The sequence below is a fragment of the Calypte anna genome, chromosome 3 (genome assembly GCF_003957555.1).
Source record: "Calypte anna isolate BGI_N300 chromosome 3, bCalAnn1_v1.p, whole genome shotgun sequence".
NCBI classification, from domain to species: Eukaryota; Metazoa; Chordata; class Aves; order Apodiformes; family Trochilidae; genus Calypte; species Calypte anna.
This window is the reverse complement of record NC_044246.1, coordinates 61983796-62005744: the sequence shown is the minus strand read 5'-3', so window position 1 is coordinate 62005744 and position 21949 is coordinate 61983796. Positions and strand designations below refer to the sequence as shown.

Genomic DNA, 21949 nt, shown 5'->3' with positions numbered 1-21949 from the left:
TTCTGCAGTCCCCTGGAGAATGCTCCTTATTCCAAGTAATGAATAAAATGCCTGGTTTGTTTTAAAAATAAAGCTCAGGTCTCTGGGTTATGGTAAAGGACTTACTTTCTTGATCTCTTGATGCTAGAAATTTAATGTAAACTCTTAGGTTTTAGAAATTAATATGAGAGGGAAGATGGGAGACATGAAGAAAGACATCTGCTTTTCCAAGAACATACTCAAATAACAGTTATTAACACTATAAACTATCCCAATCAAATCAGCTATTAACATTTAGCACATAGATCCTTCAGGCCACCTTCACAGGCCACAGTGACAAGCTCATGCCACTGAACTGAAGATGCTATAAGAAAAATTGAGCAAATCACTGTGAGGTGGTGTGCTGAAGGTTTACTCTGCAGTGACTTACTCGCTTGACAGTACAGCGCAGAGAAACTTGAGCTCCCCAAGCCAGGTACAAGTAATCCTCAGGCTGCATCTCATCATGCTACTGGTTCACAAAAGAAAACCCTCTGGAGAGAAACCTTGGATGAGAGATTGAAGCCCCTCAGTGTGAGGGGTGGGACCAAAGGGTGTGATTGCTGCCATCTGCACAAACGTGCCACAGCCTAGTTGCTGTAGAGATGATGTGTACCACCATCAGCAGAGCTCAGAGGTATTTGCCCTGCTTGCCCTGCGTGAGTCAAGGCATCAGCCCCATCAAGGGACCAGGCAGAAGACTGAAAGCATTTGCCATGCATTAGATGAGAGATAGATACCACATCCCTCTAACAGGGACAGTTTTGTATATGGTCAGCAGCTTGGAAGGCTTTAAGAAGCACCTACAATGGTGTACAGTGAGTTTAAGAACCTGCATAAAATGGGAAGATTTTCAGATCAGAGGTTTGGTTTCTACTGTATCAATTCAACAAAACACTTATTTTAGAAATTCAAGTGCTGTACTGAATGTAGTCCTGTGCATTTTATCATTCTTCACACTCAACAAAATCCTAGGTGTGCTCCAGGGAAATCTTTCAGCAACTAACGATGTATGGAGTTGCAATTTTTATTTATGAATGTAAAACATGAGTATCTCCTTTAAAGAGGATGAATCTGGATTATCTTTAGTGACAGAATATAAATAACTTGATCCTATCAATTGTAATGGTGACTATATGATAAGCATGTGTTTCACACAACATCAATGTAATACATACATTCTTCTTAAATGAAATACACTTAAGAAATTGTTTTCCTCTGCTTTTAGGGCTCAGGCACATTACTTGACATCAGCTGAACCATAGTAAGTGACTTAATGTAACACTGAATGAAATGCATTAGCCTGCATTTCTCTAAAATGTCACAAGGGTAAGAGCATGAAAAGGTTCTAATGCTTGGTAGCTAATTAATCCCCAATTAGTCAAACCTGTCCCTGAATATTGCTGATGCAGCCACATCAGTAACACACAAATGGAATCAAATACCATCATAAAATTTTTGCACTAATAAGTAGAAATAAAGAGCAGGATGTGGACTAATCTTTGCAAACAGAATTAAATTATCTCTCAATAAAGAGCAGAAAGGGAAAGACTTCTCAAAGTTAACATAAATGAAACATTTTAATATGATTATGGGACACGCCAAATAAAATTTAATAGCTTGCTACATGATTTCTAGTAAGAAGCACCCTGAGAAGAAAAAGGTCAAATAGTTTGTATTCATCACTATTATTCTCCCATTTCCACTCAGCTTCCAATTTTCCAGTCATACATATATGCTATAGAATAGCTGATTTGAAGCACTGCTGAGAAAGTGTTATTTTCAAATCCACTTTCTGACAAACACCTTTCAACCTCACATTTCAGAGACACTGTGAGAAAGTAAAGTGAAATTAAAATGGATAGGAGGTGGTCCTGGGGACCCTAAATCAAACAAGACAGACAGCTGGATGACTCAGGTCATGACTATCTCTAAAAAAAACCCAAACCTCCAGACCCACTAATTTTCTCTTTTTAATTACAGATCTATTGGCAAGCTCAGTATAGCCAGGAAAACCTGTAAAACAGTAATGTCAAATTAAAATCACTTGGAAACAAACAGCTCCATGAGCTACAAAACTGTGTACAATCAAGTAAAAAAAAAAAAAACAAACCAACAAACCAAAACCCAACCTTTGTGTTTTTTTAAGATTTTAATTAATTCTTAATTTTTTATTACCTGATAGGTGCACCTTTGGCCTGTGCTGGTCTCAAGAGTACAGTTATTGTAGTAGCAGTTTCATTGAGAGATGCATCAATTCCTTCATAGTCCGGTAAAGTGGGAGCTGATTAATGTTGAGTAGGAAGGAAAAGAAGGAGAAATAAATCAGTGAACATTTTGGATTTTATATTTTCATAAGATGGTGGCTGTTTGCAATTTAGTAAGCCACAATATTCAAGGGTGAAGCTACTTGATACTTTTAAAACTATTTTCCAGTGAGGCACTATCTTTTACTAAAGCGTAAATGGAACTTCACCAACTATTGACAATCCCACTCTCAACTGGTCCCCCTTAAATCATGATACCTATCAAGCTAAGCAGGTTTCTTTAAGGACAGTAATTGCGGGAGGAGATGACTGCCAAGAAACCTTAAGGTGACAAAATCTCATTTTGGCCTTGTTTTTTCTACATTCTATATTCACCATTTTAAAGACCCAGCCTCTACCACCTCTCTTCTTCCTCTTCCAACAATGTAAGAACCTTTCACGTGTTCTCTTAAACATCATGGAAGACCACACCAACAGCAACTAGAGTGCAGGAAAACTGGGCTTGGATGGACAAACATCTGTGGAGACTAGAATTAGGTGGGGAAGCCTCTTCCCATATGCCTTTCTCCGTCCATTTCTAACAATGGATGTCCCAGTTGCTCAGTAATCAATTTCTGAACCACTGCCCAAGTTATTAAGAAAAAAAAAAAGAACACTGTTGCTGACTTCAGTCCTAGTGCAAGGAACAAAACAGGATTTTCTGTGATTCAGAAAATAATAGATTTCTTTTAATAACTAGTCATTTAAATCTTGAAAACGCTCTGCATGTTTGGGTTTCTTTACCGTGTGGCTGTATAAAATTGTTAATGGTAACTGTGTATTTTTTTTTTAATTAATTATTTATTAATGGGAATTTATTATGAAGAAACACAAGGACCTTAAAACAATCTGAGTTAAATATTACACTCGAAACCAATCTGATAGACCACATAGTTTGGAGATTTTTTTTGGTGATTTGGTTGCATTTTTTTGAAGGAGCTCTGGTATAAGGAATGCTAGAGCTCACATGCTGGGATGAAATTCAACAAATTTTTCCAGTTAACTATGACAACTATAGGATTTCACTTGCTACATAAGAAAGGAGCTCTGCCTTGAATTTTTTCACATTTTGACTTCTGTGCATGCTTTTGAGAACAGGGTGAGGAGACTATGTGAGTAGTTTCCCACAGAAAAGGTAGGTGCATTTCAGTGCATTACTAACTTGCCTTTACAGGATGATGTAAGTTTTGTTACAGCAGACAAGGAAAATAGCCTGCTTTGTGCTGCTTAGATTTCTAAATGATTGACTTTGATCTCTGCCAAGATCCAAAGTCATCATGTCATAAAATCAACAGTCTCTCTAGATATGGCAGACTTACCTTTTGCTATCAAGTGCAAAAGCTACTATCTCATTTTTCGAGGATAATACTGAAATTCAAGAAAATAAACCTACTAAGTGATTCCATTTGTTGTCATTTTTTTCTAGAGATCATGGTACATTATTAAGACAAATAGTGTCCATCTTAATGCATTGCAGCAAGTGAATAAAAGCAGACCTGCATCAGCAGGAGGAAGCAGACTGATACGAATTTGGCAAAAGATATTCACACTTCTGAACTACTACAAGTTTGTTATAGCTGTGTCTTGCTAAGTGGTGTCACCTTGAGTGAGTCAGTTTAACTTTCTGCACCTGACTTTACTAATCTGCAAAACAAATACAGTACTGAGTGACCTATGGAGTGCTGTAAGGCTTAATTAGTTAAGGTTTACATAGCACTTCAAAATCTTTAGATGAGAGTGCAAGATTACACAAACTCAAACATTTTACAACTACAGGTATGCAATTTCCACCTCATGCATAGATTTATCCTTGAACTTACATTTCTGTTTGGCAAATACACTCCAAACCACTGTCAGTAATACATAATAATACAGTTTCACAACATAATAGGACTGGGGGGGGAAATTTCTTTCCCATGTCAAGATTTTTCAAGTCTTACAAAAAAAATCCCCAGAACATTACCCCATGTATACACTTTTTTTTTTTTCTTCCCCCTTTTTCCTTTTTCTGTTGTTTTGTGGGTTTACCTGAGATGTTGGTCGTTACATTGATTGTAGTTGCTGGTCCAAAGCCTTTGACAGTGCTTGCACGTATAAAGAACTGGTAAGTAGTACCAGGATGCAAGTGAGAGAAGACGTGGTGTGTGCTGTTCCACAGCTTTGACACAGTTTGTGGAGGCCCTGCGACTGGAACTGCAGGATCAAAGGACCGTATGCTGCTGTAACTGACCTGTGAAAACAATCATTTTTGTAACAATTGGCATGGGTTTTGACACAAGATGACTATGTTAGCTTAGCTGAAACAGAACCAGAAGACACATGCTTATCTAGCTACCTGCTATCTTGAGGATACCATGAGGACTTGATGTGTATTGCTGTAGCGTCTGCTCCACTTGAAAGGCTATGCTTATGCCCTTCATCTCTTTCTTTGTGATTTCAGTTCAGGTATGGAAAATTTCACTGCTACATTTAAATTAGGACACCATCATCCCCTTTTCCACCAGAACCTTTCATTTTTCATTTCCTGTAATACATTTTCCTTTTCCTCTCCTAATAAACATAATTTGGATGCTGTCCAAAAAAAGCTAATGAATTTAAAGCCAACAATGATATCTTAATATACTAGTTTTGACTGGGATTTAATTTTCTTCACAACCAGTTGTATGGTTCTCTGCCTTGTGATTAAAACACAATCTCACACAAAAGCCCTTGCAATTCTCCCCCCATCCCACTACAGGGATGAGTGAGCAGCTGAGTGGGGCTAAGCTGCCCACCAGTTTTAACCCCCACTATGGAAAGAACTTTGTTAACATTAAATAGATAAAACTACAGATCGAACAGGTTTTGTTTGGTAAGTTTGTTTGTCTTCCTCCTATAATTCACTGGTACAGAAAATTATATTCTCTGTTCTTTTTAAAAAAAGTACTGAAGAGGATGGTGTTTATTCCTCAAATCCACTCCTGTTTCCTGCTAACCTCCTCTGGAGGTCGCCAGAAAGCCCATATAACAAATATACTTTAAATAGAATATATATGGAGATTTCTATTAAAGGTGACATCTAAAGACCTGATAAAGCTAAACAACATAGTAATGGTACATGATTTTTCCAACTAGCACCTCCCACATGCATTGTAATATTGTTATCACATGCCAAAGCCACTTGACTTGGCCGGCCAGCTAACAACACATGCCCCATAGATATGATTTTTGAATATCTAATCACTACACAAAATCCAGTATTCTGTAAATAAAAGCAGCATACAAGCACAGCACAAGTACTGTCAGCCACCTCTTCCTAGACTTTGTGAACTCTATCCTATGCTTGTTAGCTGTTTAATGGTTACCTCATACTGTGTAATGATGCCATTTGGATCCATAGGTTCCTTCCAGTTAAGGAAGATCTTATCTTCAAAAGGAGTTCCTTTCACTGACTTGGCAGGTATAGGGCCTGGTACTACAAACAAAAGAAAACAGTTAAAAATAGGAAATTCGAGAGAAAAATTAAAGAGATGACAGAGCATCCTATTAAAACCAAAAGCGAGTGTGGATCTACTTTTATTAATATTTATTTGCATGGAGAAGGTAGTGTTAGAGAGCATGGAAAAGCACTTCAAAGCATATTTTGTCATTCACAGTGCAGAGAAAGCATGAAGTTGAAATATTATCCCCACATACGGTTTTCAAAACCTTCATGCAAAGTCAAATTGTCTCATAGTATAGCCAGGGGAAACAGTTCAAGCTAGATTATGACTTCAGGGAACATCACTGAACTCTTTAATAAGCGTATCTTAGGACAAGGACTACATGGTTTTAAAATCCCTTTAAAAAGCAAAATCAAAGGCAAGGAAGAGCCTTTGTTATACAGCATTTTCCAAACGAGAGAAATGCTTACAAAACAGTTTTCAGTCACCCTTTCTTATGATTGTTGTTTTAGAATAAATCCTTCTCTAAAGAGAGGGCTGGGCACAGGGCAAAGACCCCAGCTCAGCTACCACCTCTGTCAGCTACGGACATGCTTGTCTTTCAAAAGGATCAAAACTGCTTACTTCAAATCTTTCCAATAAGAGACATTTTCAAAGCTTTGAACTGAGCCACACTAAGATGACCTCACTTTCTTATTTTTAACGGAACCAATATCCCTGGTGTAATAACAAGTCTAAAGTGTCACCTCAGGTCTCTTTGCCTGAGTAATTCACAGTACCTGGTAATCCCATCAACACCAGGCGGGAGCACTTAGTTATCTCCCATTTCAGCTTACAAGATATTTTTGCCTACTCATGCAGTGCCTTTATAACCACAGCAGCTCACCTAGATTTGAACACATACGTGCTGAAAGAAGGTGACGAGGACAAGAAAGTGCCTGAAGAAACCCTGAATCCAAAGAAAAACCCTCCTCAAAAAGCCAAAGTTGCCCAGATCTGCAGTCTTTTAGCTGAAATGTTACTTCTATTTAATATATTGACATGTATTTCTCTCCCCTTCTTAATCAGCCTATTTTATTCAATGCAACTTTCAGTGAGCCTCACACATGACATTTCTTGGGTATTAATTATCAAAACAGACTTAAGTTTTACAAAGAGTAAAAAGAAATTGCTGGATCAAAGGAAGCACCAGGCACTGTGCGAGCAGCTAGCAGCACCAAGGAGTGAGTGGTCTGTCCCAGTAGTGGGTTTTAATTCAGTCTACATGGAAGCTACACATGATGACCAAACTGTTGGTACAAGCAACACAATTTGGCACATTAATAATAAATTAATGCAGTTAAAAAAGCCCAGAAGTGAACAGACAAGAGCTTCACAGAAACTGCTCGCCCATCTGTCAAGCAAAGACTTAGGAGATGGTAACTAAAACCATAGGCTGCTGCTTTGCTTCAGTGTCCCAGTACAGTCTGGGCAGCGGATGCAGGCTGACACACCATGACAGCCCCTGTGCTCTCCATGGCATTCAGACACTTGCCGTAGGCATTGCTTTGTTTTTCATGGGAATGCTCCACTGTTTTTCTTCTCTACATCTCAAATGAGGTATGAATATACCCTGATACACAGGACATTTTCTCTGGAAGACATGCACATGTGTGTGTGTTTGCGTATATGTCTGTGTATATGGGAGACAACATAGGAATGCACACAGAATATGAAATTTGACATTAAAGCACACTGAAGTATGTGAGATAAAAAGACACGATCACTCAGAAACCTATAAAATATTCTTTGAGTGGTGCTTTTACAAAGATGTTTCACATTCAATTAAAACTAGGTACAGAGTTCTATGTTCAAGGATTGCATAAAGCCTCCTACATTTTCTGTTTAAATGCTCAACTGGGAGAAGCCTCTAGGCTCATCACATCGCATGACCGTGTTTTCTTCTGCAATAAAAAATTTGTTGCTTGTGGCAGCAGAAGCAATGTTAAACTGACTGGAACCACATGATCCTACTTAGTTTCATGCTTCTCTTCCCACTGGCATGAGAAAGGCACAAGAACAGAAGCTAGCAGAGTGATGAACAGCTTGCTGGGAATCCCAGTAAAAATAAGGTTAGAAACCAAAAAGCGAGTGTCTAGAAAAAGAGAATGGAAATTCCCAAAAACCTCACCCACCCCTGCAAATTGACCAAAACTGACCCGCTTAAATTCTTTGAGAGCTCAACTGGAATGAAAACAAAATTCAAATGCCAAGAAGAGGGAATATAATTTTAGTTTGAAGGATATGATTTAGTAGATAAAAAGTTTGTTGGGTTTTTTTTTCCCCTTCTATTTTTTAGTTTAACCACAGAAAAATGTCAGCTTTACCAAAGATACAAAGGGAAGAGAGGGAAGAGGCAGGAGAATTTGATTGAAGAACAGAGTATCTATTAGTTGGCCCACAGATTCATCAGTCAGGTTAGTCAAAATAATGCCTAAACATCCCCACTTGTGTTCTTTTGTCTTTGTCCTCAGGTCAATATTAGTCACAATCAGAAATTTAAAAAAGGCTGAAACCCCAAACAAAGACACAAAAAGAAAAAACAACAAAACAACAGTATGGTGACCTTTTGGTAGTACTATTTTGAAGGCATTAACAGCATTCTTCCATGTAGACAGTCACTGCTGCCTATTCCCTATGACTCCCAGCAGGACTTTCAGGACTTAAGAAATACCTTAAACTCATATTTCCAAAGCTGTGTTCCCACAGTATTTAGCAAGGTCTCTGGTAAGAACTGGTAAGGTAAACAGCACACTTGTGTGGATAACAGCTTTCGGAAGCTTTCTCACAAACAGCTCAGAAGGCTTCCTGAAGGCTTGTGCGTGCATCTCCAGAAACCTGAGACACTATCATGTCTCCCTGCTGCCTTCTCTACTCACATTCTTCATACGTGAGCTCTCACTCTTCCCCTTGGACTTAGATACTTTATAGTAAATCAAAACACTCAAGACTATTACAAGCCTATAAGATGAAGTGTGTTACTTTGTACTTCCTATCAATGGCCAGGTATTTGAATAATTCAAAAAAGTGTAACTAGCTGCTAGAGGAGTTGGACTTGGACCTTTTGGCCTCCGATCCCTCTGTTTGAAAAGATTCTGATTCTATAGATTTTCTTTCCATCTGCTGACCTTGTGAAGTGTGACCCCCACCTTTTCTCTGCAGCAACAACAGTAAACACTCTTTTTTTCACATACATTACTCTATACTAAACTTGCAACAGGTCGAGATTTCCACTTATTTCAAGAAGTTAAATCATTCAGGTGGCTTCAAATGTATGGGTTTCAGAAGAGATTTTGAACTTAAGAAAAAAAAGTTACTATTTTTCCTATAAAAAATTATACAAACATAAAACCAGTTCAAAGGGAATTTCAGCAAGGCTTTATAGTGGAAACATCACTAGCTCTTCTCTCATAATTTACACACACCTCCAGAGCCATTTTAAAGAAGCTTTATATTCATATAGTGAATAGCTGATAATCTTTCCTTCAATATACATGTGGGACTTTAATAAACGCTATGCGTAATGAAAGTACAAACTGTCCATCTGACATCAGGCCAATTAATTTTAAAGCAATGTATTTGCATTAAATTATGTCACAGTCACAAATAAATAGTTATTCACAAATAGTGTCACTTAAATCTTGTTCTACACTAACTTAACAGGAAATTTATATTACAGTACATTACTTCTGGAAGAACAATGTATTAACTGACACCAACCACGATAAAAATTAATGTATATTGCTTCAGTTTTCCTGCTACAAAATGATGAATGTGCATGTAAACAGAGTATTTTTATACTGTTATACTTTGTGACAAAGTCGTGCAGAGTATTATTATGCTATATGGTAAAGGCTACATGCACGTATATGCACGGTTAGAGTTGAAAAAATTTCTTTGTGGTACTCAAAAAAGTAAAGAGTATCAGCAACAAATGTACAGCCCTTCTTTGAATGCAGATGCCTGTTTTCCAGTGGTGACAGTCAATCTCTTCTAATGTTTTAAATGCTGCAAGCAATTAAAATGGCTCACATTCCTATCTGATTTCTCTGAAGGATTTCTCATGGTAACTGTATGCTTTCTTAATGTTTTAAACTATGAATCAAATACAAACAAATTTTATATAATTACAAGGGAAAAAATTATCAAAGTTGCTGTTAATAATCTTTACTATAAGAGTATTTACACCAAAGGCAGTGCCAAAAATTACTTATTTAGAAATTGCTCAAGTTGCACTATTTTCAGCAAAAGAAGAAAATGCTATTGAGAAGAAAAATGATTGCATATTAAAAATCACCTCCGGTGAGACTAACATGCTCTTTGGCTGATGATCTTTTTGTCCTGGAGGGAGGAGCAGGGCTGGCTCAGGTATCTTGAGACAGGGTGCAGGCAACCCAGGGGGAACTGGGTCACACACCTTGGGACTGGACAAAAGCCCGTAGCCCGGCACAGGTCTGTGTTACCCACCCCTCACAGGCAGGAGTGGGTTAGCACCGAGGTGTTCCAGCTGGAATTCCTGGGCACTGACTTCCTCCTGCCTGTGAGGGGCCCCTGCACTTTCCATCTTATATGAAATTACTAATGCAACAAAGAGAAACTCTCGCAATCAAAGAATTAACTAAACTGAGGGAGGCTAATCAGTCTCAGTGGCAGCACTCGCTGTAGATATTGACACAAGTATCAAGAGGAGTTAAAACCACAACTTCTGGCTGAGTTCTGGGGCTCAGATACCAAATGCAGTAGTTTGTTTAAAACCTTTTTTACACCAAAATGAGGGATCATTTCTGGGATCGGGAAACTTCTCTTCAGGTCAGAGTGGAAAAGCCTCACATACCTTACTACTTTCTAAAAACATAAAAATCAGTATTCAGAGAGTGCCTCCAGCTAGCTAGTGCATGGTTTGGGAACAAGGGGAACTGGTGGGCCCAGGTGTAAGCCCTCATTCCACTGCAAACTGCTGAAAAATAGCTGCTAATTCTAGCCTATTTCTACAAAGACTGTCATATACAAGATCATTTTTTCAGATATAAAGCTTGTTATGTAGGTATCTAAAGTAAAGTAAAGCAGGAAGTTGTTTCAGCCAGGATAAATAATTCTGTGCTTCAGGGCCAATTTTTCCTGAGCTATTAATATAAAACCTAGCTTGTATTTCTAGTCTCTACAATACCTTAAAACAGCTTACTTCACTTGCTGTTTGTTCAGAGTAAGCTTAAACTAAATCTCTGCTAATAACTTCCAATCTTTTCTTACTCACAAATCAACTTTTCTGATGCCTTAAAAAAAAAGCACCCCTGTGTCTTTCGGCAACCACTTTTTCTCTCTTGTGATGATCTGCTGATAGTGAATCTTACCAATTTTAAAAAAAGAACTGGAGTTATTTTCACAAGCTGAAGGACAAATTACAGAATCACAGAAAGTTAAGGTTTGGAAGGGACCTCAAAAGATCAATCTAGTCCAAACTTCCTGCCAGAGCAGGGTCACCTACAGCAGGTCACACAGGATCGTGTCCAGGAGGGTTTTGAATGTCACCAGAGAAGGAGACTCCACAACCTCCCTTGCCAGCCTGTTCCAGTGCCCTGTCACCCTCACTGTGAACAGGTTTTTCCTTATATTTATGTGGAACCTCCTATGCTTGAGCTTGTTCCCCAATCTCCCATGTCCTATCATTGGACATAAGTGAGAAGAGCCTGGCTCCATCCTCCTGGCACTAGCCCTTTACATATTTATAAACATTGATGAGGTCAGCCCTTTTTCTCCTCTTCTCCAAGCCAAAGAGCCCCAGCTCCCTCAGACTTTTCTCATAAGGGAGATGTTCCACTCCCTTCATCATTTTGGTCACTCTGTTCTCGACTCTCTCAAGCAGTTCCCTGTCCTAGAACTGAGGGGCCCAGAACTGGACACAATATTCCAGATGTGGCCTCACCAGGGCAGAGCAGAGGGGGAGGAGAACCTCTCTCGACCTACTAACCACTCCCCTTCTGATGCACCCCAGGATGCCATTGGCCTTCTTGGCCATAAGGGCACATTGCTGGCTCACGCTCATCATTTCATACACCAGCACCCCCAGGTCCCTTTCCTCTGTGCTGCTCTCCAACAGCTCAGCCCCCAACCTATACTGGTACCCAGGGTTGTTCTTTCCCAGATGCAAGACTCTACACTTGCCCTTGCATAGAGTCTTGTGTTTAACTAAGTTAACCCAGGCTCATATTATCAGTGACAGTAGTTTCAGTTCACTGATGTTGAAGGAGTGTAAGCTCCCTTATTTCACTATATTGACACTAAATTTTACTGCTGCTCATGACCTGTAGGTCACTAGTTTCCCTTTTAAGTCAAGGATTGAGGTTCACACCTTTAGCACTGGCATCTACAGAGAACCTCACATTTAAATATTTATCCCTTAGTCACGGGTTTCTCCTTGATTACTATTATAATTTGCTAATTTTTTCAGAAGATTAGGATATGGATTCATGTGCTTGTCTCAGCTACATAAATTACACATTCTTTGAGAAAATTTTGTCATTTCAAGCAATCTTTGCAGCCTTCCTCTGCTGCATCGGCCATGCTACCTGCTGATCTTGCTGCATTAACTTTTCTCCAAGGTGAACTGTTTTTGTTACTTTTACAGTGTTTCTACTAGAGGCATATTTTTTCAAAGCTCCTTGAAGAATTGTTTATTTGTTTGTATCCTTTGATTGAAGCATATTTTATGCTTTGTCTTTTTTTTCTTCCCAATATTTTACTAGGCTGCTAGAATAACTTGAAAAAGTACAAAGGAAAAGATGCTTCTCATAACTAATAATAAATTGAGAAAAAAAAATTTTGTAAGGGGAAGTTAAAAAACTCATTATGATCAATCACACAAAAATATTAAATAGCAACAATTTCCATAAAATCCTCCCTCTTTTATGCTAATAGAGGACATTTTCACCTCGTAGATTTAGACATTACACAAAGTATTTAACTTTTTACTTTCATTTTTGTCCTTTAATATAACATTTCCTCCTTCCACTTCTGTTTCCCAGAGCGGTGAGCCTGCTGGAGTTTCCCCAAGAGCATGAGGAATGGTTGGACAGTTGGTGACTTAACCCCACATTGTACCTCTAGGTATCTTGACCTTGTTTTTGTCCAATGAGCATATCCTTCGGCTCAGACCAAAGCTTTGGTATATCTGAAGGCCCCAAACACATACTTTTCCTACTGCAAATTATCTTTTTCAATTAGTTGTTTGCCTGCTGTTAGCCAACGCAGTCCCTTACTAGTTATAAAACTACCCTTGAACACTCTGAGCTTCTCAATTTGCTTTCTCTGTAGCTACTCTCTCAGAGCTAATGTCACTATTCCTGTTAATCCACTGCCTTTGCATCTGTTTCCAATTAAAAATTAAGGAAACATTTATCTGCTTTAATCCCATTCACCATCTACTGCTCTTGCAAAGGGTCCCTCAGAGTTCGCTGCACCCTTGTGAACAGGCAGCTTCAAGCACTTGTGCATGCTGCTGATTCAGGCTAAATGATAAATTCACTGCTGGCTCTTGTACTTTGTTTGAAATGCCAAACATCAGCTCTGCCTAGCATGTATGCATTCCCAGATTGTGCAAGCCTTCTTCTTTCCCTTTTATCAAATTCTTCAAACACTGCCTATCTGCCAGGCAAAGCAGGGACACCCTGCTCCTTACATGGTTCACGTAAGTGTCCTGAGAGCCAGGGCAGTCAGAAGAGCTTCCTCCTACATCTTAGTGATAGTGTGGTCTCTCCACAAAGTGAAAGATGATGTTTCACCCACAAAACACACACAATTTTCCTTGTTTTCATCTTTTTGCACAACTTGTTTAACAGTGTATTGCTCAAGGGTCTAATTTTAACATGGAATAAAGCTCTTAGCAAATCATTATAATATACTTTAAAGATTAATTCCATCTACTCAAGTTAAACAGAAATACTCAAATCCACCAAGTACTCAGATCTAGCTCTACTCAGAAAGGAAGTTATTTTCAGACAGATATTCCCAGCTTTGCTTTCTTGTAGATAGTGAATTACAAGCTATTAAAACCTTCTCCATTTTGCCAGCTCCCAAGGTCTGAAGCACAACTTCTGAATCTTAACCCTGTTCTTCTACTAATTGCTTCCTGAGTTAATTTTGCTCCTGGTACTGCACACTGCTTGGCTGTCAATCATCACTCTGGGAGGTCTGGCCCAGCTAGCAGCCTTGTATAAATGTGTAGCTCTGTGAAAGAGAATCAGAGATCCTCACTATCTCACACCAGAGCCCCCCAAAAGCCTGAGATACTCTGCTCTTAAGGAATCCCAGAAGTTCAAATACATGTAAAGCTCCTAGAGGAAGGAAGGAGGTGAAGTGATAGAAGAAAAGACATGAAGGGAAAGATTAAACCAAAACATCAAATAAAGAGGAGAAACAGCAGGGACCTGGAAGCATGAGAAAGATGGATAAAACTACAGAAGAAGAGGGTGAAATAGTGAAGACAAAGAGAGAAAAGAAAATGTGGGGTAGGCACCTTTAACTTCAACAGTCAACTTCAATAGTCTCTTTCTATTCAAAGTTTTTAATTCATTAGCAGATCCTTGTAAGGAAGAACGGCATTGGGAAGAACACTGCACTACAGAAAAGCTAACAAAGATAATTATTTGTTGTCATCTGGAGTTTTCAAAGTTTCTATTCATGAAAAGTGCAAAATATAAGTGCACGGTTTTAGGTAATTATGTAAGCAGGGGCTATTTCTAATTAATGTTATCAGCAAAAATGTAGGAAAATACTGTGATCTCCCTATCTTCTTTCTCATAAATAAATGCACCCACAATGCCCCCACTATGTAATTAACATTATGCTCATTCTATAAAGCCTGCAAAAAATGTAACAGCAACAAGGCTACTTCTGACCACATGTGAATTCTGTGATGCACAAACTCAATTCATCTTCCTGTAGCCCTCATCCTCTTGGTCCAAGTTCTGCTTTAGGCTGCAACCTGTTTTAAACAGTTTCAGACAGATATTTGCTCACTTGGACATGTGACAAACTTAGCAGCATCCACAGTCACCTACAGAACTCAATTACTGTTGCTGTGAGAGCTCAAGGAGAGCTGCAGGTGTGAACACACCTTTGATCCTCTGAGAAGGCTGAAAGCCCTCCAGATTGCACATTGCTTGCACACTCTATTTTGAAATACATGACAAAATGGACATAGACTTTCAAGTCAATCATTAACGCACCATTAAAAAAAATAAAAATATCTGCATTTCACTTTCAATAGTACCACTGAGCAGAGTCTGTAAGAGGCAATTTTCAGGTCCCAAGCATTATTACCAACAGTGCATCTAAATACAAGTAGATTTTAAAATTTATTCATTCCTCCCTGAAAAACAATATCTGCTTGACACAGTTTACTTTAGCAAATTTTGTTCACTGGGAGAAGCTTAATGTATGCTGTGGTACCTAAGACACCAAATTTGAGTCTAAACAACTTCACTGATAGCACACTGGCATGCTAGCTTCAGAACACAGCCTGCCTGTGTGCATAATTTTCCAAGAATAATCCACAGCAAAACCAAAAGACAAAATATATGCACTTGACTCTACTCTTGACAAGCACCACTATAGCAACCAGACACTATCTCCACACATCTCTCTAGGTAAAGGTTATCAGACATCATAACCTTTCTTGAAAACTCAGATAAAGGAAGAAAAGAATGCATTAGAAATAACAATACTAATACTATTGTTTTCTTTTTTTTTTTTTTTTTTGTAAAGCTCTAGGAAAATAGCAACCACAAGTATCTATAGTGTGAACACAGATAAAGAAATCATCATGGATTACATTTACAATTAAAAAAGAAAAAGTAATGCTAAAATTTGAATTTTACAAAATATTCTATCTCTGTACTTTTAAAAAAATCTTCACGTGATGCATCTACACCTCTATAGTTCTCTTCAGTGCCTCATACTCTACCTATTTAATAAGTTGTTCAGTCTTCTTTATTGAAACAGTAAACATATTCCTCTTCTAATCCTTGCAAAAGTCAAAGCATATGGCAAAAAAGACTGTTTTCCAGATTCTAACTTTTACTGTTATCCATATATAAAGCTATACTGTCTCCTCTATTTTACATGCAAGCACACTTTTTCAATTTTATCTTACGTATTTACACTCATGTTACTCCAAGTACGTTTTTTTTTTTTGTTACTAAAGGCGGTTATCTCTTTTCATTTTATTGTCAATGGTTTAATGAAATATAAATAGCAGAAAACAAATCTAAAATTGCTCTTTACTACCACATTTTAAATACTAAAAATAATAATAATAATTTAAATAATCAAAGAGACCTAATTTTATTTTAATCTTTTTCAAACCAAGATTCATAGCCTACCCACTAAATGTCACCATTAACATCTGCACCTATTCTTCATTTGTTCCTGATTAAGGAAAGTTCAACTGTCTTGTCAATGAAACCTCATTAGGAGCCTTTAAAGAGGAATTATAGAATCAGAATATTTTGAGTTGGAATGGACTCATAAGGATCATCAATGCCAACTCCCAAGTGGTCAAAATAGTACTTTAATCTATTGGGTGGTTTTCAAACAGTTAACAGATACTATATACTGTAACCTTCAACATAAATTACTTCTCAAAGACATTTGTTGAAAGGTTTTAAATCTTGAATAGTGTCTTTTAGCACTGAACATGATATTTAAATATAAAATCACAGAATTAAATACATTTTCAAATAGTACACCTACTACTGTAAAGACACCTCCACCTAACACCACCATGTCCTTCTTGTCACCTTTTTAGCACATTTTTGGAATGTCTGGAAAGCCACCCTTTTTCTGCAGGAGACACCTTGACTTGCACTACGCAGGCATTTTGGGCTATATAGGCAGGCTGACAGCTATAACACTTTTCAAGCTACTGTTTTAGGGCTAATTAATACATTTATAGAAGAGGACTCCCACCACATCTTACACATATTGTTACACACTATTTCTTTCCACCTGTCTAGAGTGGACCTGGATGTCATATCCTTAAGAACAATTACGCATACCGTCTTCATCTGTCTGGATAATGGTCTCCTCACTCTCCTTCCTCCCTTCTGGGTTGGTTAAGATCATTTTGAGGCTGACATTTGTGTAGGGAGGCAGGTGATCCACGACATGCTGGGGTGCTTTGGGGTCCATGTCCAAGCAGTCTGCTTTGCTCTCGTTGTGTCCGCAGAAGTAATGGTAGCAGATAGTGACATTGAACGTGTGGCAACGAGTGATGTTGTAACCCAGAGATTCCCAATCCACAGCAATGTGTCTGGCCTGGATCTCAGCAATCTTTAGAGTTTTCGGTGTTCTCATAGGTTCTACAAAACAAAGTATAACAGAGAAAAATATCATTAACATTCTTCATCCTTGCACTGAACTAGAACTGGTAGATGATGCCTCCAGGAATGTGAAAGCAAAGCTGATACACAATGCACAGAGTTACAACTAGAAGTACCACCCACAGTACAGATACCCTGAAGGAAAAAAAAACAACAACCTGCCACAGTGTCTAGGTTTTTATTTCATGCTTCTTTAGCCTCTCATTGCAAGTTCCAAGCAGTGATTAAGACTTAGCAAAAGCAAGAACAAGAATGGTTAATTAACAGTTGTGTGGTTCCAAGCAATTAATACAGGCAGTAGTTGCAAGAAAGGTGACCAAAAGGCCACCACCCAGCTGTCACTACTGGCTTCTTATCTTGATGTTCCCATTACCTTTTTTTTTTTTTACCTGTGTAAATTAGATAATACATCATAGTGATAAAAAGTCAACATCCACTTCGCTAGGATTTATCATACCACCAAGTAATGTTGTATACTAATTACACTAATTACCTTGCTAAGCTAGCAGTTACAAAAACGATGCTGATATTAATTAATGTTTATTATTTTTGTAACGAAACTATAAATTCAAGTAAAAAGCCTCAGAAATACTACAAAAATATTTTCAGATATTCCCATTGTATCCTGCTTCTTTCAGATCCCCAAAACTTTGCCTGGCCGTTGCTCTGAGCTGGCAATCTCTGACCTGCTAGCCAAGCTCAGCTGCTCTCCACACATGCATTTCCACCAGCTGAGTATATGATGCTCCCAAAGCTGTCATCAATCTTTCATTGTCTCTCTAGTGCATTCATTCCTCATGCAAAACTTTTATCATTGAACTTAATTAAAATGATTACACAATGAAAATCATGACCATGACTATATATACTAGAGTTTCTCACTGGAAATATACCAAGGGAATCTTTATAACCTGCTAATACATCCTCCTTTAGCAGAGGAAAAAAAGCCTGCTGTAGCCACAGCTTCACCCTCATGTCCTTGCTGGTCTGAGGTCAAAACAGCTGAGATTATTCAGGGAACTGAAATATAGGACTTCTCTTTCTATGCATAACAGTTTTTGTAACTTGCATTTATAAAATGAGAGTACCAACCAGGCTAACAACCAGCCAAAAGCACAGATGGCATAATCAAATAAGGAAATGTGAATCAGTGCAATCCATTCAGCATACACTTTGCCAGACAAACTGCAAACATTTAGTTTCAAACACCAAAACAATCGAATTCTAAATATTACATAAAGATAGTCCTAGTAATATGATGAGTGTTAAGGATTAAAAATTGTGGCTATTTGTTTCCATGGTCTGTTCTTTCCTTTCTGATTTTGAACTATTGTGTTGCCTTTGCCCTTGAGTACCTATTTATCATACATATGGCAAAAATTACAAATGAGTAAGTGGACTTCCTGGGCAGTAGCTTTGTGAACATATTGTATACTGTGACAATAGGGAGCTGAAGCTGAAAGATAGCATTGAAGGCTCCTTCAGAGATAAGAGACTTGAAGAGAAACAGGAAAAAAGGGGCTTTTGTAGAGTAAACAATGGCCAGTGATTTAAAAAGTAGAGACAGGTGTGAGGCAGTCATTATTAAAAAAAAAAACAAACCAAAAAACCAACAAAACAAAACAAAAATGTAGCAACAGGTCAGATCTTCTGAAGGTGTTGATAAGAGTCACCAAAGAATCAGTATTTCCTTGGCTGCTGCAAGCACCAAGAAAAAAACCCAAACACATGTAAATGTCACAGAGGAAGAGAACAGCTACAGCCTTCTCAAATGGACTGATTCTGCTGATTTGAATAATTTCCTCTTTACTCGGGTAATCCAGGTTATGCCTTCAACTACTCAAACCAGAGATGGAATTTAAAATTAACTGGAACCTCTAAACCAAACACAACATAATACATATTGTCTGGCCATGGAAGGATGAAACCACTTATGTCTGAAGCCAACTAATCAGTAATAGAACATGCACTTAGTTTTTTTCATCTTATTTCTTTTTTAAGAAGACTAAAACTGCATTCACACTGTGATGTACAGCACTTTCAAAAAGAATAAAATAAAATAAAAGCTTTTTTAATCTTAAAGCAAAATACTTTTACAATTCTATGCAAATTTTGCAAATGTGTCATGGTATCAGAGGAGATACTGAAAAGCATCCTTTATCCACCTGTCAAAAAGAAAAGAATGAAAGACAGAGTGTGATCTTGCTTTTTCTCACAACTATTCCCTTTTTTTTGGCAGAAATTAAACAACTTCTGCAATATTGAGATGGTAATTAAAGTCTGCAGAGTCTCTCAACAGCTTTGGTAAACTCTGCCAACTGTCCCACTGCTCCTAAAATGATGCTTTAAAATCACAATTCTACTCTCACTTCTGGGCAACTTTCATCTTTGAGATCTCTAGAGGTGTAGACCAATTGTTTTAAACTACCATACCACAAAGCCTCCATCTGTACCACCTCAGAAGAAAGCAATCTTTGAATAATTATTTTTCTCAGATAAAACAGTAGCAAATTTTTGAGTAGGCTTCCCAAAAACCTAAGCATCTCATTACAAATAACTTTGTCCTTGATGGAGCAAAAAGAAGTAACCATCTACCACTTTACCTTTTCCTCATCACCCTTTAGGGCTTGCATTTTACTGAAAAATTTTCTTAATCCTACTGGGATTTCATTTCACTTTATGCATTGTCTTCTGATATCCGGATACTTTTTCTGTACTATTAATCCCAGTAACTCAATTTACTTCCTGTCTACCCAGTCGCTGTTTTCTCACATTTCCTCCTTCAGTCAAATCCAGAATTTTTATACAAAATACAGGATTTCTCACTTTTTGTTAAATTATTCATGTCAAATTGACACCCTATGCCAAAGAGGGAAGAAATAAGATGCTCCCAAAATCTCTGTTAATTGCTTAACCTATCAACTGGAGTTTCAAGAAGTAATAGCAGAAAGCACTTAATAGTTTCCAAACATTAATCTTCCAATTACCCCCATGAGAGAGTTAAGTGGCGTTCTTTCTTTTCTGGGAGGAGAAAGAGACACAAAAGCTACAAGGTGATTTACTGCCAGGGCCATAAGAGAACTGAAGGGTACCCAGCTCCTAGGTCAGCAGTGCTCTGGCCATCAGACAGCACCAGCTAGCAGCAGCAATGCAGAGATCACCTAGACCTTATTAGCCTGTGCTTCAACTGAAGTGCTAACTCTACTCCTCAAGTCTAGTTATTTTTAAGAGTTTTTTGCAGATTTTCTCAGAACAAGTTTGAAAAAGTGTAACAGTGCCCAGACAACAAATGAGTATCTCAGCATAAGGAAAAGTGATTTGAGAAACAATAGTTTGGCTTATTAATTGGGAAAGATTTATTGATTGAGAGCTTGTACTTTGATTGAAACAGTATTTTCTTTTTCCATTAAATCTTAAATATAGGATTAAAACTGGGGAGTCACTCCATCTTTTTTCCAAGCCTTTTTCTCCAGCAGAAAATATATTTAACACTGGAGGTAGTTTCTTCTGGTGACAGCACAAAGTACTCAGGGCTTCTGCTATTTCAGAAATTTCAATAAACCGTGACTGCATTAACCTCTTAAATGTGAACATCCTGACTGGCAGAGTCACTTCTTCCAAAAGAAATATGGCAAAAAGGCAATCTGATGGTGGTGGTGGTTGGGTTGACTTTTATATCTTCCTGAGTCCCTCTGCTGAGAGCTCCCTTCTTCAAACCCTTCCTGCCCACAGGCTGCTGCTGCCACAACCTCTACCTCTCCTTAGGGCCAGCTTCTCCCTATGCCCTTAGCTTTCAATGCCTGGCAATACCCAACTCCACTGTCTTCCTCATCATCATCCTCTCTTTATGTCTTGGCAAATGAATATAACCAAGATGACCCAGATTCATCATCTGATTCCACTGTTTTTACTCTCACTGAGCCAATTAAAACTAGGACAATTTCAAAAGAACAGGGAAAAAAACCCAACCAAACAACAAAAACCAAAACCAAAAACAGGACATCTCTACACTTATACAGATCACTAAGTCCTCATTCTTTATCCATAAACTGCATTAAGTAAAAGAATTACATGCACTTGACACTCACAACAATTTATGGATCAAGAAAATTTAACCCAACTTTATGGGAAAAAATTAAGGACAGCTTTAGTAATTCTCCACTGGTTAATAATTCAGGGATAAATGGCAAAAGTGACAGAACCTGTTGACCCTATACCAGCTCTCAACTGCTGGATAATTTAATAAGATGGTCCAGATAACAGATAAAATGAAATTCAATTTCTTCAGCACTTGATAAGCAACACGTGATTCAACACGTCAATATCAGAGCCTCTTTGCTGAGATTATCTTCACTTACACAGAGATGGTGAGAAAACAAAAGCCTTCACAACTGCAGAAACAGCAAGGTAAGGGCACGTATTTACTCAGAACCTATTTTTAATAATAATACATATCCTGCTGTCAATCAGGAAATACCAGATATCCTGAGTTGTGACAAAAATCCTATAAAATGAGACTAGTAAAGCATGACAAGTCCTTTGCTTTTGCTGCCTTTCCTCAGGAATTGTAAATGTTTCAAGGCAGTTTCATTTCCATTTACCTGGCAAGACAGGGGGAGGGTTTAGATCTTCTGATCAGAAGAAAGAACACTCATTTATTTTCATGACATGGAAAAGTCCAACAGATTTTAAAGCACAAATATTTCAGATAAAGACAATGCTTCATGAATACCACTATATACTATCTAATTACTGTCTGTTTATACACTTGTTTTACTTGGGGTTG

At 38.0% G+C, this 21949-nt stretch overlaps 1 protein-coding gene across 1 annotated transcript in view; it reads right to left on the bottom strand.

The window, feature by feature from the left end:
- Nucleotides 1-21949, bottom strand: part of PTPRK (protein tyrosine phosphatase receptor type K) — a 391893-nt gene that overhangs the window by 74162 nt on the left and 295782 nt on the right. Inside the window, 4 exon segments of the mRNA XM_030447604.1 lie at nucleotides 2197-2302; nucleotides 4353-4554; nucleotides 5669-5778; nucleotides 16840-17142. Of these exon segments, the coding sequence (XP_030303464.1) occupies nucleotides 2197-2302; nucleotides 4353-4554; nucleotides 5669-5778; nucleotides 16840-17142 (721 nt within the window).